This window comes from Sturnira hondurensis, unplaced genomic scaffold (assembly GCF_014824575.4).
Source record: "Sturnira hondurensis isolate 20B ecotype Veracruz unplaced genomic scaffold, ASM1482457v3 Scaffold0008723, whole genome shotgun sequence".
In the NCBI taxonomy this organism is placed as follows: Eukaryota; Metazoa; Chordata; class Mammalia; order Chiroptera; family Phyllostomidae; genus Sturnira; species Sturnira hondurensis.
This window is the reverse complement of record NW_028081354.1, coordinates 1,545,323-1,561,678: the sequence shown is the minus strand read 5'-3', so window position 1 is coordinate 1,561,678 and position 16,356 is coordinate 1,545,323. Positions and strand designations below refer to the sequence as shown.

The 16,356-nt window shown below is 49.5% G+C and overlaps 1 protein-coding gene across 3 annotated transcripts in view; it reads right to left on the bottom strand.

Moving 5' to 3' along the window:
* Window positions 1-16,356, bottom strand: part of SRGAP3 (SLIT-ROBO Rho GTPase activating protein 3) — a 113,351-nt gene that overhangs the window by 39,228 nt on the left and 57,767 nt on the right. For 2 of the 3 annotated variants that reach the window (XR_005067842.1, XM_037055701.1), the window contains exons 11-15: window positions 13,038-13,098; window positions 11,287-11,364; window positions 5,831-5,965; window positions 2,944-3,049; window positions 2,512-2,739 (exon numbers count right to left, since the gene is read on the bottom strand). Coding sequence is in view for 2 of the 3 variants with exons in the window: in XM_037055701.1 (XP_036911596.1) it covers window positions 2,512-2,739; window positions 2,944-3,049; window positions 5,831-5,965; window positions 11,287-11,364; window positions 13,038-13,098 (608 nt within the window). In the remaining variant the exon portion in view is untranslated. Of the gene's footprint in view, window positions 1-2,511; window positions 2,740-2,943; window positions 3,050-5,830; window positions 5,966-11,286; window positions 11,365-13,037; window positions 13,099-14,168; window positions 14,215-16,356 lie in introns of all 3 variants that reach the window. The other variant, XM_037055700.1, reaches the window with a different exon arrangement.

Sequence of the window (16,356 nt, the reverse complement as noted above, 5' to 3'; positions counted from 1 at the left end):
TGACAAGAGGTGAGCATTCGGCAAGGTGGAGTGAAGTTCACGAGCATCAGGGCTCCTCAGAGCTGCCTTGGGATGCTGTGTGCAGAAGTCCAGCTCAGTCAGGGTGGTGTCAGCAGGCAGGCAACCAGGATGGACAGAGTGGTAGAGTGAGTCAAGGCCTGTCAAATTCAGTCATATATGCACTGGGATCATTTCACTAGCTGCTACTCTCTCATGAGATTATAAACTTCTTGAGGCTAGGGTTCATTCACATAGTCAGTTTTTTTACTGAGCCATTGACTGAGTCCTAATATATGCCTGACACTGTGCTAGGTAGGTGGGATGCACTGAGGGGTCTGGTGGACACAGACCTGCTTTCATGAGCCAGGAAATAAAACTGCTGCAAGTGGAATGTTTTATATAGGAGCCAATGAACAGAGATAAGAACAGACAAGAGCAGAGGAGACCTACACAGAGTGGTCAGGGAATGCTTCTTGGAGAAGGTGACATTTGTAACACCATTTAAAGGAATATAGATTTTATCATGAAAAATTCTCTATTGCCTACTGGATAAGGTCCAGACTCTGCACAACCATTTGTTTCAGAACTCTCATCGCTTGGCTCCTGCTGGCCCGCAGAGCACCCCCTCTCGTCACGTGACACACTGCAGATACACAGAACTGCATTTCCTTGTTTAGAACATTCTTTGCCCACTCCACCTGGCTGACTTCAGTTCTGTAGGTCTCAGTTAAGTCATTATCTCCTTCAGGAAGCCTTTCCTGAACCCCCTACTTTGGCTCAGGGGACCCCATTTCTGGAACTGCCTATTCCCTCTTCCACCAGGGCCCCCTGCAGCAGGAGTTAATCCTGTTCCGGGTGCACCCCTTCCGGCTCAGCCCACAGTCCGAGCCAGGACAGATGCTCATAACCACTTGTTAAATGAATGAATGTTGTCCATTGTGATGAGACCCTCAGCCAAATCTCACTTCTGGGCTTTGAAAATGTCTCTAAAATTACCACGTAATTAGTAGTTTTCCTTTCTTATGGGATGCAAATACGAATAAGGAGAACATGGTGACTGTATATTATACATATAGCAACACAAACAGAAAGCTGGTAATGACTACAAAAACTTGAAAAGCTCTTTATCCAGAAAGTCTGCTTGCTGGCCGTTCAATGTTTCTATTACAGAACAGGGACAGACTCACTCCTAGCGCCTCAAAAGAGATTAAAGAGTTACAATTAGATAACACCGGGGTCTGGTCCTTCTCTGTGGGGAAACAGGGTCTGGTACATGTCTCTTCTTTGAAGCAGTTGCCCAAATACACCCACAAAAACTAAAGCAATTCAGGAATCCAGGAATGCTCTGACAATCAAAAGACGGACTCCTGTAGGCACCTGGCTCAAAGCAGGTGGGTAATGCCTAAATATAGAGCTGTGCATTGTCCTGGATTCAGAGTAAAGAAAGAATGCAAACCCTTTGACTGGCTGGTCTCTGTCAGTTAGTGTTCTGAATCTCCTGTCTTTTCCACATTAAAAAAAATCCTACTTACTTCATTTCAGGTCTTAGCCTGGGGAAGGCAGTTGGCCCTGATTTTGATAAGGTTCTGACTTACTTCCCCCCAGACCCGCTTTGGTGACCAACTAGCACCCGTTGACCTGGTGTGGGGCTGTCACAGACAGTGAGGTCACTCTGGAAATGAGAACTCCGGGTGACAGGGACAATGGCAGGGTGTGTCACTCTCCGTTCACGTGTTTGGAATGGGGTTCCCTGCTTCCTTGCTGCCTGGGATGGGCTGACAACTCACCAGGCCAATGGCAGCATGACATCTGCTAATCTTAGTTCACCAGACTCAAGCCTTAGCAGGGAGACATTGTTGTTGAGCTACTGTTGGAATATTTGAAAGGAGAAGCTCTTTTTTTCCACTGGGGATGCTGAGAGAAGGGGCTCTAAATCTGGAGTTACCAGATACCTTTTTTTTAATAAAGATTTTATTTATTTATTTTTAGAGAGGGGAAGGGAGGGGAAAGTGAAGGAGAGAAACATTAGTGTGCGGCTGCCTCTCATGACACTTTGGTTCACAGGTCGGCACTCAATCCACCGAGCCACACCAGCCAAGGCACCAGATGCCTTCTTGAAACTTCCAAGAAACAGGCTGCCTGCGCATGAAGCCAACATGGAAGAAAGCAGAGCCACAGGCTGGGGATTGTAGGACTGAGTCCTGATGATAAGTGTTGAGCCCCTGGGTCCAGCTACACCTGAAGCCATGATCCCAGACTTTTTAGGTAAACCAATAAATTCCCATTTAGCTTAAGCCAATGTGAGTTGCATCTCTGCCCCTTATAAATCAACACAGTCTTGACTGGTGCATCTATCTCATGTCAGGTTGCTGTGAAGCTCAAATGAGAAAATGTGTATGGGGGTACAGACTATAAAGCAGTAAGAAAAATTAAAGGGTTTCTTACTGTTCCTGCTCAACAGCAACAACAACAATGATGGTAATAGTAATATTAAGAGGAATGGAATCTTACCAATATTCTTCCCCTCCAGCCATGCACTTTTCATACACGGGTCCCTCTAGCTCCCGGGGGCTGGGGAAGATGGCTTCATGATGGATGATGATGGTTTTGATGACTTCGTTGACGTGTGCCTGGCAGGACACAGGGTCCTGCCCATCGGGAATGTGCATGAGGGTGGGCCCGAAGCAGATGGCCAGGTTGTAGGGATCCATCATGTTCTCATCACTATACTGCGAGAGGCTACGAGAGAGGAGGCACCCACAAGTCACCTGGGAAAGGCAAAGCCTCCCCCTGCAGCTTCCTTCTCTTGGGGCTCCACTCAACTCTGGGAGGGTCCCATGTTTTAAGAACAGTTGCACCTGTGAAAGCCTCAGGAGCCCCCCTCCCAAAAGAGGTCAGGGTTGAGTCAAAGAGGGCCCCCCCTGCCCCGTCTGGACAACTCACTGGTTGAGGAAAGCGAAGAGATATCTCATGACCACGATGACCACGCGGGGAAGGGTGATGAGGATTTGTTGGATCTGGTGCACCCTCTCAGCCGGGCTCTCCAGTTCTGTAACACAAAGGGGCTTTCAGGACGCCTGTCACCCTCAGAGAGCCAAACAGACATTCGTGAGTTCCACCTCATACTAGATCAGCCCACATGGTTCGGGGGGAGCCAGTTCTATTCAGTTCTGGGGACTGAAATGGGGCCCTGGCTTGGTCAATGAAAGCATCATATTCCCCGGGCCACTGAGTAGGTCCAGGGAGGGGTCATGGCCTCATCAGAACGGATCACAGTTGATCCTTGGGACTTTGGGCCAGAGAAACTGAGAGAAAAGCACCCTCTTGAAACTGGACAGAGGAAAGTGTGACGCTGCTGGGGGATCCCATGGGAGAGGATCCACCCGAAAGTGACAATAGCCCAGAAATAGCGGGGACAGATTCCTGCCAAGGCCACGAGGGGTCTGTGTCCAGTGCGGCCCAAAACTTCATGAATGTGAGCCCATGCCTTCCCTTTCATAGAATAAGCCAGGACAAGTTGAGTTTCTGTCACCTGTAACCTATGTTTTATTGAACCCTTTACAATCACCAGTCAGCTATAGGCTGACACATAGTAGGTGCTCAGGAAAAGTGTTGAATCAGTCAGGACAGGGGTGGGGGCAGCAAATTGGGCGTGATAAGGAGAGCAAAGTGCTGCGTATGCTTTGCCTTGTGGGGAGGGAAAGTGGGCACTACAAAGAAGAGTGAGGGGCCGAAGCTCTGGTGTTTATCTGCCACGCTGATGCTGGGCTGATGCACAAATCCACGTCAGTTTCTTTTTCAGAAAAAAAAAAAGGTTTTTTCCTAGCATAGTTCCTCCCTCCAGCCCTCACGTTCTGTCAACACGTTTCTTCTAAAACACACCTTTCCCACTTCTCCTCTGCATCCAAGACCCTTCATGAAGGGGCTTCAACCAGCCCCGTACGCCCATCTCCTAGTCACTGCCCCTTCACAACGTGTCTGAAGCTGACTCGGAGCCATGCTTCTCAGATGAAGCAGCAGCAGTGCACCTCAAGGGGCATTTGCAGATACACTCACGTGAGGCATTCTTTGAGGTTGCCATGGAGACGGGAGGGTGCTAGTGGCATTTGGCATCAGGGGTGGGTGCTGGTGCTGCTCCCCCCCACACGGCAGTAGTGCCCCGTGGAGGAACTCCACACCAGGCCACTGACCTGCCCTCTCCCTCTCACAAAGGGCTTGGCCACTCCTAGGCCCTCGCACACACTGCTGACCTCTCACGTCTGTCGGGCACACTCCAGCTCACCTTCAGCGTCCGGCTCCGGGGAGCCCCGCGCCGGAGCCTCCCCACAGAGTTAAGCTCTCGCACCTTTATTGATTCCACTGCCCCTCCATGTCCTCAGTTTCAGCCACCGTGACCTCCTCCCACCTACACTATTATTTATTAGCTTCTTAATTAAGAACATTTATTTAAAAAGGAGACTTGACCTCATTCTGTAAATGGAAAATAAGAATCACTTGCCATAATTAGAAGGTACTAAAAATAGATACAATGCAATCAAAACAATGTTACTAAATTATAGGTAGACATTGTTCTTTAACAGAAGTTACTGAGGCTGAATTCCACCTCTCCGTGGGGAAGGGAGATTGGCCATGAAGTTTTCTCCTTGATGTAAATAATCACAGGGTTTGGGAAGGAATGGAGAAGGGGTGTTCTTTCTCATGGTACAATTCAGGCTGTGATTCAAGTCAGTCAGTGTAACAAGCCTGTGCCTGTGGTCAGCCACCTTGTCTGCTGAGACCCTGCTTAGGAACTGGACTACCGGGGCTTCTGGAAACACTGGCTGGGCAGGTGACATGGGACTCAGACAAGCTGGGACCTCTGTGGTCCGGAATTTCTCAGGGGCAATTTGGAGCTTAGAGTGGGTCTGGAAAGATGAGCAGGAAGCTGTGTGAAGGGCAGAAGGGTGAAGACAGGGTCTCCCATGCAAGGCGCAGAATGCGGTTTGGCCTCCCCAGGCTGTCACCACGTCTGGGGCACCTTCTTGGCTGCAAACCTCACTCAGAGCTTTGTGAGAAGTGTCTCTACTGAAACTGGGGGCGGGATAATTTTCTGTCAATCATATTAAAGAGTTTCCCAAAACACTAAAATTGTTCATATTCTAAATTGAAAGTTAATTTAAAAGTATTGCCAGAAGGTTTCCTTGGATTTGGGCATCTTACAGGCAAGGTGCCTTTACTTCAACCCCCTGGCCTGGGCTCCTGACTTCACCTGCAGAAATACCAGTCAAGGAGGACTCTGACGGCTAGAGGAAGCCCCTAGTCACCTTATGTTCACCATTTTCCTTGTTTGTCACATTGCTGATCTGACTCCCAAACCCTCCATGGCTCCCCATTACCCAAGGGGAAAATCTCTGGAATCCTTGCAAGGCATCCAAGCTTTTCCCTCTCTTGCTGCATGTTACCCTTCCAGCCTCTTGCACCATGCTCTGGACGGGACACCCTCCTCCTGGCCCACTGGTCTGGGTTTCCCCAACCCTTCCCAGGATCCCTGTAGCCACCCCTCCTGAAGACTCTGCTCACAGATCACTCTCAGCTATGATCTAAGAAACCAAGTCTTCTTCCGTTCTTCTCTTCTGAACTTCTCCCGTACCCAGGGGTTTACCATGCCCATTAGCTCTTCCATTATAAACCATCTGGTTATTTCTGCAACTAGGTTTTAAGTTCTGTGAGGACATGGGCCATGTTTCTCTCACAGGGTCCCTCCTATGTGCCTCGCACAGTGATGAGTTCACAGTGCAACTGCAACAAAGACTTGTCAAGGAAATCATCATTCTTCCTGGGAAATACTTACTAATAGTAGATATCAAATCTTGAAATCTTTCCTTAGGAAAGAGTGGGTTTTCCAGTCCTCGGAAATACAGTTTTAAAACACCAGCAACTGAATTGATATCTCGTTCATTTTGATCATCCACAAGGGGGTCCTCACCTGTAAGGAAACAAGGACAATGGGTCTGCTTGGGAAGGAGGCAGGGAACGTGCAGGTGGCAGAAGAGATGCCTGAGGCCAGCCTGAACTGGAGGGGAGGCAGATGAGACAACCTCCTCCACACAGCAAGTTCAGAGTTCTCCCTGCAACGGATTTTGTAAGTGTTCAAGCCTACAGCAGTGTTGTAAAAACAAAATAAAACCACCCATCACCCTTCCCTTACACTCATTAACTCACACCCATCTTGGCCATATCTGCTTTCTCTCCACTGAGGCTGCACAGTCTGTACAACTGCCTGCAATACAGGAAAAGGCTTCTTTTCCTCAGTCCTGCCCAAGGAATGTTGTCACGCTTTCGGACTTTGGCCAGTAGGACAGGGCAAATGATCTCACAGGAGAGCAGCATTTTGCAGCTTAATCGGGGCTTCTGAGCTGGTTCACTCCCAGGAGAGTGTCCGCAGGGGAGGCGAGAGGAAGCAGCGAGCTATGTGCCACCTCCCTGCAGGTGCTGAGCGAAGTCTGCAGGGCAGCCTTCTCCTCCTCCCGGAGCAGCTCAGAGCACCCTGAGGCTGGCAAGCAGTGAAGAGCGCAACTGGAAGTTCATACTTAGCCCTCTTCACCCTGCCTCTGCAGGAGGAGAATGTGAGCCAGGGCCACAGCTCAGATTAGACAAAGGCCCCTTCTCTCCCGAACCAGGGCTGTGGCATACAGAGCCAGAACCCAGGTCCCCCCACTGCCCTCTCGGCAGAGCACCCTTGTGCAGGGCCCAACCCAAAAGGCCGTGAGTGGCAGCCAGACACTGGTGTTCCATAGGTTGGTCTCTCAGATGTCCCCGTGGGAAGAGAGAGAATGCTTCCCTGACAAGACTTTTTGTGGGGAAGGAGGAGAAGAAACATTAGAAAACCACGGCCTGCACCGCTGTAGCACATCCACAGGCGTGCTCTCCCGTGATCCTCACACAGCGCCCAGGGAGGCGCGGCCCTTCCCTCACACGAGAAAGCTGAGGCCCCGACAAGTGCGACAACTTGCCCACATCCGTGTGGTCGGAAACAGAACAAACAGGCAGCTCGCAGATCTCATAAATGCCCGGGAGATGGTCCTTCTTCTGCCTTTTCAATTCTGTCTGCCTGTCTGCGTGCCTCTTGTCTATCTTCCTTTCTTCCCCTCGCCACTCCGTCTTCCCTGCTTCCTCTACAGTAGAATCTCAACCTTTTTTTTCTCTCCACATTTGGAGGAAGCTGTCTTAATTGAACTGGGGGGAGAGGTTCAAGGCCCATCCCCTCAACCTCCCTCTCCACCCCAGTAGCAGCCCTTGCGGCCCCTCTGAAGGACCGTCAGAGTTCTAAGCTCTGCACTACGTTAAGCTGTGTCCTTGTTATTACCACACACTACTCTTGTGGGAGTTTTTTCATGATGTAAAAGTGCACGGATTTTTGTCTCCATGTTAGCTCCCCTTGTTAAACATGATTAACATATTGATATTACACACCATTCGCTCTTGCTCTGCCTCCCAGAAGATACTCAGTCTGTAAAATTCCTTCCTCCCAGCTCAGGCCTCTGGCTCTCTGCAAGACTAGTCAATTTTGGCTCTAGGAGTGAATGGAATACCAGAGCTCAAGATGAGCAGGATGGTTTGTGTGAATGATGGCTTCCTCCAGGAGGAGAACTAGAGCTAAAAGCCAGGGAAGTTGAGAGAAAGCTGTGGTCATACTTTGCCAGCAGATGTCCTGGGAGAGCTAGAATCGCTACCAGACTGGCTTGCCTACAGCTGACTTTCAGCCAGGTCACCGGGGCATTGCCAAGGACTTTAAGGGCTGTGCCCAGGGCAGATGTGAACAGACAGTGTGTGTTAAGGCTCCAGGGGAACTTGCTGCTGGATGGGGCAGGGCAGGAAGCTTGCAGGAAGTATTTCTCATGCAGGCAGTTCTCTGTGGCCACAGGTGCACGAAAGCCCCTCCAGAGGCTCCTCAACCTAACAGCTCCCCCAATATCTCTGGGTCGTGCCCTTCCTCCTGGGGTAAGAAATAGTCTCAAAAGGGCCAGGTTGAGGCTAGAATGTGTAGGGTCCTAGAGGCCACAACTTGAGCCCCAATTCCAAGCCCTGCCATGATGTGCGCAGGGAGAAAGGGTCGACGGGTCCCTTTCTAGCCTCCCTCTGCATAGGAGAGACTGCTGGCAGTGCCCTTGTCTCGACACACAAAGAGGATGTGGATTGGCTTGTGAAGGGAAACAGAGAGAGGGAAATCTGGCCTGGGAGGCAACAGCAAGCCACAGCTCTCTCCAAGGTACAGTGCTGAGTCCTGCCTTTTCCCAGCGTTTCCTCCTTCATTTTGCCAGAAGATTACAGGAAGATCTCAAAACTTGAGGAGTGCGTTTAAGATTTATTGACAGCAATAATAATAATAATAATACCCCCAACTAAAACCCTGGTTGACTCATGTCAGAAGAAATAGAAAGTGGGTTTCCAACGAATAAGCCGAGAACGACTTTCCAGAAGATTAAGGAAAAGAGACAGGTGCTTCTTCCAACAGTCTTGCAAGAAACGCAGGCAAGAACTTCTGCTCCAGAGAAAGAAGGATGCTAAAGAAAGAGAAAGACCCAACTCTCTGAACAACAAGTAAAGGTCAGGCATCCTGCAGAGGGATATGGCATTTGAATTTTTTAAAATACAACAGAAAGAAAGGAAAAACACACAATGTACTAGTTTTGGAGAGAAAGTTCTGTCACATGTTACAGCATGAGGGATGCGAGCAGTGGGCAAGAAGAGAAATGCTGAGCCCTGTGCAGGCTCTGGCCACCTGGTTGTTGATGGTGGTGGTGGGCGGGGGCGAGAGGCGTGGAGGAGAGGCGGAGAAACACAGAGGGTTTTTGGAAGAGGCGGGAGGAGGCAACCCTGAGGACCAGCTGGGTAAGGGGCCTAACAGGACAGTTGGTTGGTGTATGTCAAGAAGCAGAAAAGAGTAAATGAGAAATCTGGGCACTAGCCAGCCCCAGGAAGCCAGGAACGATTTTTCTTGAAAGAGACATACCAGGAACAATCCCTCTAAATTAAGCCATGCTTCATTGTAGGCTCAGGTGGAGCAGAAGGAACAGGCTGCTGAGAGAATGAGACTCACTTGCGAATGGTGGAAAGGAGCCAACTGTATACGTGATGCAAAGAAAAAGCAGAAAACATTTTGTTGCAGCTGAGATTTGTGTCAGGTGATCTCTGCCCAGCAGGGCTGTGTCTGGGGCGGTCTAAGGCTTGATGGGAGGAGAAAATTCTTTTCAATTTCATATCACCCCTGCAAGGTACACAAGCAAGTGACAGAAGGTACTAAACTTAGAAGATAACATTCAAGAAGGAAAGGAAGCAGTGCTTCTGGGGTAGGGTTAGGGCCTGGCTGCCTGGCACAAGGTTACTTACAGCACAAAGGGAAGCAGGAAAATGCCAGGCTGAAGTGCTCCAGGCTGGAGGCACCACACAGTGAGTTTACCCATGTGAGACTCAAGGAATTCTGTATAATAGGATGAGCCCTGGAGGATGGGACCAGCAAAGGTTCCAGACATGTCTCCACTCATTTACAATGAATGCAGGGCAGCGGGGGTGCTAAGGAGCTAGGGAAATGCAGAAACAAAGCTCTAGATTGGGCCACCCAGTGTTGTCAAGAGAAGCTCAGGGAATGAAGAACGACACTGCCATCAGGGAGATACCTCTTCCCTTCTGGCCTTTGCACACACTGTTCCCTGGGTGTGGAATCCCCTTTCCCTGATTCTTACCCTTCAAGCCCAGTTTAGGCATTTTCTTCCCCAGGAAGCTTTCCAGGGTTTTGCTGTTCCTCTCAGCTCCATCCAAGCAGGGCCTGCTACCCAGTGCTCACTCCATCACTGCACTGACCCTGCTGCCTGTGCTTTCCCTGACTAGCAGTGACTGTCTTTTTGTTCCTATTCATTTTCAGGCCCTGGTCTATTACCCAGTGCAAGGTAGGGCTCAGTGTATGCTGGTTGAGTTGATGAGAATGGATAAATAAAGAGTAGGAGTCTGGAACAGGGGAATTCTTGGGCTTTCTGGTTCTGAGTGCCCAAGATTCTGGAATGCACTCCAGAACCTAAGCTCCCCTGAGCCCTACGAGGCCACCGAGTGCCCCATCCACTCAAATCCACTCTCTACACCTGGCTCCAAGTCAGAGTGCCTAGGGCCTCAGAGGTCTGTGCTGGGGGCCGTGGTGGTGACCACCTGGGGCTGACAGAATGCTTCCTCCACCCTGAGCTAGACCTCAGGATGGAACTGGAGGTTAGGGAGGGGGCGAGTGTGCAGAGGAGGCAGCCCTTTCAGGAGAAGCCCCATAATAAGTAGGGGGAATTCTAGAGCCAGAACCCCCTGTTCAGAGCACAGCCAATAGGAACATACCATATATACCTCCCAAGGCTATTAGAACAATGGCTGAAAAAGTTCTTTGTGAACTGGGACATGATCTACTGCAGGGAAATGGGTTTGGAATTGGGGTCCTCAGACCAAACTTAGTATCAAACCGTTCAGAGAAAAAAGTAAGAAATGAGAGTTAAAAGGAATAGACTGTGGAGATGTTATCCTTCCAAAATGCTGGTAAACTGGAGGCAAAGATACCATTTAGGATGCAAGATAAGCACCTAGTATAAAAGGGCAGAGGTGTATGAAGACCAGGGAGTCCTTATTCTGCATGGACACTGTCACTGGCCATCTGTCTGTCCTCATCAGGGATTCTGAGGCCAAGGGAGGCTGTACCAAATAAGCCATTTGTGCTCCTATTCTAGTGGTCACTTTGTTTCTAATGAGCTTCTCTACCCTTAGTTAATCAAAGTGAGAACTAGGTGACCTCACTGGGGGCGGAAAGAGGGCATGGTCTCCTCCTCCCAGTGTACAGCTTTGCCAAAAGCACTATATAGAAAATTAGGAATTAGGATATTCTGGAAGCCACTCAGTGTTATCAGTATTCTTCCAACTTTTCTAAAACACAGCAGCCTTTGCAGACTCGCATAATCAGTCCAGAGGGCTTCACAAGGCCCTCTATCCCAGCAAACACCGTACAGCCTGCCAGAGTTACCCAATGTGCTGGCCAATGTTTAACAGCTCGCTCCTTGGAGGGAAAAAAGGAAAACAAAAGGTCTCAGCAGTTGCCAATTCCTGCAATGTTAAATACCCCCACCATGGCTGATTTCAAGCTACCAAGGTGAAGTCGCTGAAGGCAAAGTTGGAAAGAGATGTCGACGGGAGCCAGCCTGCACACCACTGGCTCTAAGGGATGTGCTAGCACCACCCTGGGCCCCTCTGGCCACAAGCTTGAGAGGGTCACTCTGCACCTACCTCGCTCAAAGGAATTTTTGATGTCATTGACTTCAACCTGAGATCCTGGCACTCTAAAGATCCCTTGCTGCTGGAGTCCTAGAGGGGGAAAAAAAAGAAAGAGAAAAATGCTATGAGGCCTTGAGCTCACCAGGCCAGTGGGAATTTGATGACTCCATTGCTTGTCTCTTTCTCTCACCATCCTTTATCAGACAGTCATTCTCAATGAAGGTCTCCTGGCAGAAGCCCAAAACGGCCTTTGCAATAAACTATGGCTGGCCGAAATACTCAGACACACCAACTTCATATGTCTGTGTCTCTAGTTTGGACTTGGAGGAAAAGGCCATAAGAAGTTTATATCAAGACTGGATCTGTGGATAACTTCCAATTTAACCAATGTCGGCTCAGGCAAATGACTTGTCGGTGCACGCTGCTACCGAGTTTACCAGCGGCACTGGGCCCAAGGACCTTCGCCCGAGAGTATAAATGCCATCTGAGAGGAATGGTCACGGAGGTTTTGGACAAGCAGGATCAATCCCACTGCCTCACCCTTCCCTCCCCTGACACAGGAATTTTTCTCTCTTCAAGAAAAGCTGGCGTCTAAAGAATATGCTGACAGGATTGAGGAATTTAGGAGAGATAATTATTAAAGAGAAATGATCTCATTTTCTTAAATTTTTACAAGGCCAGAACAAAGGAGACCCTGCCACCTGACCTAACAGTAACGACATATCAGCATCCTATAGGACTGAGGGAATGGAAGGGCCTCCCTTCCCTGAAATGGGCAGGAGTGGGGGAGACTCGGATCCTTGCCCTGGGATTTGGCTTTTCCTGTATAAAACCACTCTCCACATTACAATTTAGTAAAGTGTTTACTCTCAAAAGGCAGACTTGCATCAAAGTTTGGTTTGTACATATCATGTGCTCAGGAGATGTCATTTCTTCCGTTAACCAATACTGACCTTCTGCACCGTGTCACGGCGCCTTCCTGTCCAGTCAGCTGGCCTTGGTCCCATATGAGGCCTTTACACGTGCCCTTCTCTCCACCGGGGCTGCACGGCTGGCTCCCCCTACTCACTAGAGTCTTCAAGGGCCCTGGAGTCTTCATCACCCCCTCGGAGAGGTCTCTCCTTACCACCTTCACCAAACCAGCCCTGGCCCTTCCAGCCACTCTCTACTCCCTCTTCACTAGTTTTTGGCAATATCAATATCTGACATTGCATTATTATTTCTCCACTTTTTTATTTCCTTGCCCTCCCAATTGGTAATGTAAGCTACCTATGGCTGGCACCTTACTAGCATTTTGTACAAGCCTGTATTCCCACCATCCAAACAGTGCCTGCTATGCACTCTGAACAAATACTTCTGGAGGAATGAATGTATCAGTTGATGGGAAGTACAAGTTAAGTGCTGGGGATACCATGCCTAGCAAATCCCAGCCACTACATTTCCTTCATGGAGCTTACTACAAACTTGCAGCATTAACTGATTGGCCAACTGCATTCAGGGCTCAAAGCAGAGCCCTAGGGTTGGGTGGGAGTGAGAAAGGAGCTCAAATGGTACCCCCGTCCGTGCCCTCCCTGTGCCTCGACTTCCCTGGTTCCTGAGTCTTCTCACCACCGCTCCCCTCCCCACAAGGCTCAAGAGGCAGCATTCAGAAGAGCAGCAGGGACAGGAAGTCTTCCAGATGAGTTGGAATCTCATTTCCTGTGAGCACAGCCTGGCACCTGTTCTGGAAAGAGCTGAAAACACTGCCCCACAATCGAGCTTACCGTATAAATTGATGTATCGGATGCAGCTCTCAACTACAAGTGGTATAGCTTGTCCCGAATCCTTAAGAAAAAGAATTGTGGGTTTTATTGGGCTTGGCAACCACCATGGGGAAACAGACATTACAAACACAAATTATAAACTCAAGCCAGAATATTAGTACCATCAGATTAGTAGGAAAACAAGCAAGGAACTGCTAATCTTAAAGTCTCTACAAACAGTTAAAATACAAAGTCTTCAGTTATGTGCAGAGAAAGGCATAGCCACGATAACTTTAAAGAAATGCTCTGTCTTCTTACTTAGCGGGGAACCCTTAGAACCAGGGTTCAGGAGGCTTGATGGGCCGTTGGGAAGGAGAGGGGGCCCACTGCATGGAGGGGTAAAGTCTGCCTCCTGCTCCACGTTGCCTCACTCAACCCTATTCTCCCAGCGCTCAGGTACAGAAAAAGGGAATTGAAGCCTCCTCCCAGGAGGGCAGAACCTGATGCCGGAATTAAAAAGAGCATCCTATTCGAGAAGCAAGGCTGACCCCATGGGTCCTTCTGAGCTCTGGGAAGGGAAGCCCAGTTCTACTCAGTATGTTACACCCTAAGCACCCAGGTACTTTGGTAAATAGTAAACTGTTATAAGAAAGGTTCTAGAAACAGCTTGCGTCAGCCCTTGACCACTGAGTGGCCAGCCCTAGTCAAACAGGCTGAATAAGATGCCTGTTCTGAGCACAGGCGTCTGGGGTGTGCGTGTGTTTTCAACTACACCTTCCTAAGCTGGCCCAGCGAGGGCTGAGCAAGCGATAACATTCTTTTGGATTCTGCAATTGGTTGGCCTTTCTGCTATGTCAGATCACTAAAGAGCATAAAATACCTTAAAACTTTCTTGAAAGGGGGTCACACTGAATTACTAGGCTCCTCGGCAGGCGAGGAAACAATAAGGCGCATGCACACAATTGCTTTTGTAAAGGGCGTTTGGGTGCTTTCGTGGCTCCTCCACACCCCACCTGTGAATCCTTCCTTGATTAATAACTATGGTCAGGGAGACAATAATAAAACAGACCCACAGGCAACAGGCAAGGTGGGCCCTGTTCTAGAAGTCAATACTAAAGACAGGGTTCATCCAGCCGAATGGGGCTAACGGACCTTTCTAGTAAATACCTGGTTCCTGGTTCGAGCATTTCTTCTTCCTCTGATAACAAAAAACAAACAGGCAGCAGAGCAGGAAAAAAAGAAAAGATTACGCAGGAGTAAGATCAGTTAGAGTAGCAGATCCTTCAGAGTCCGTGAACGCCAGAATGCAATGGCAGCCAGCAAGGGTCCTGGGGAGACTGCAGGCCAGCCTGCAGGGAGGGATTCCCCGAGACCCAGGGCCTTGTGGGGGGCTGGACCCTGCCCTAGCCAGCCTTCCCGTGTGGCTGCCTTGGACGCCAGGTGACGTGGAGGCCTCTTTGAGTCCTTGTCCAAAGTGCAGGAGCGGTGTGCACCAAACACTTGCCTCATCGCACAGGGGCTTCCCTTCAACACAGCAGCTCTTCACTCCCCAGTGGGCAGGAGCCCACCTAAGGCCCCTTGAAGTGAGAGACACACACCTTCCTGTGTCCATTGCAACACTGTCCCTTGAATCCAGCTCACTCTTGGTGAAAAGCTAATTTTACTAAGCTCATGTTTATCCCGTGCCCTCTGGATAGGCCCCGGCAGGATTCCTCCTGATTCCAAATTCCAAACAGCTTCCCAGGATTTCCTAACGAACAGCCTGGGGAGCTTCTCCCGGGTCTCCACTCAGCTTTTCTCTCCCTCCCACCCTGGGTCCTCAACCGGAAGTTGAGAAAGGCCTGGGGGAGGGAGAGCAGTAGAGAGTGAGAACCCCTTCAGGACACTGCCTTTGCTTTCACTGAGGTCGCTGAAGCCGCCCGTTTCCAGGGGAGCGCCGTCTGTTTTTTCTTCCTGTGGTGCAGCGGGGCAGGGCGCTGCGTCTCTGCCAGGCTTCTGAGGAGGCTGAACTGGGAAGCTGGAGGACGTGCACCTTCTAGGTGGCGTCATCTGTCCAGTCGCTGGCATCTCGAAAACTGCAACTATCATGTGTCAGCCAAACCTATCTGCATCCTAGGACTGAGCAAGCAGCCTGGTCCGCCGGGGCTCTGTGAACAATCTCCTAACAGCGCACGGCAATGGTAACAGCTAACACTTCCGCAGAGCTTACTACGTGAGAGGCAGTGCCCTAGAAACGTGGCGTCTCCGGGCTCACTGGGGCTGACAGTATCACACACTCAACAGGTAGGTAATTACCATTCTCATTTTACAGAGACGAGGTGAGGACTCCCCCTCTGCCCCAGGGGCAGACTACCTAGGCTTCAAAATTTATAATAAAAAATTGGGTTTCTACCTGAGAGGGGAAGAAAGTCAAGGATTTTGAAAAGGGTCAATTCATGTAGGGCCCTGGAAATCTATTACATAACTCCAACACATTCATCTGTCCTTCTTAACTTGGGGATGCTTCCTTGTCCCTCGAATCATGGAGTCCCAGTGACGTGATTTTATTGGAAAACCTTTACAGGTTTAGCATTTCCAAGCGGGGGATTCTAAGTCCATGCAGAATGTTCTTCCAGATAGCTTGTGAATCATAAGAGAAAAATAAATTCTTCACAGAGGTTGAGGAATTGGCCATATTATACTGCCTTTTCATTTTCTGGAAGTTAATAATTCTTGAGAGTAAGACCATGCTGCATGCAAGCTTGTCTACATACTGCCTAGTTCACAGCAGGTGCGCAGAAGTTTGCTGAACTGCACAGAAGGTGCGTGGCATAAGTCCAGTGTAACTCGCAGAAACACACTCGTTTAACAAACATACCTCTTTCATTTTTGGTCACACAGTCCCCTGAGGAGGCCGTGCACTTATTCCTATGAGCCATGGCCCGGTGCTCTGGGGTGTCCCTCACTGCGGGCTCCTTTCAGAGCTGGTCCACCAGCCTCGTCAAGCATGTGCCTCTCGCCTTTCTGTACCTCCAGTGCACTGCAAAGCTGAGCTTTGAAGGACCAGGGTGCTCATTCTAATACAAAGTTTGGCACCACTGACAAAGGCCATGCTACAAGCTCTAAGGAAGGAAGACTGGCTAACTGAAGCAATGGCTACAGTATATAAGTGGAACAAGAATGTAGCTGCCCACGGTGACTACCTGCAAGGGATAAGCTGTCACATGGTTGCAGAAGTTCTCATGTGTTTGTCAGAAGGAATGAAGTCAGATGACTAGACAGTCACACATTATGCAGGAGCTGTCTGCTAAGAGGCTGTTTCATTAGAACACCTAATTTTTCAATCCTGTCAGGTTAAGAG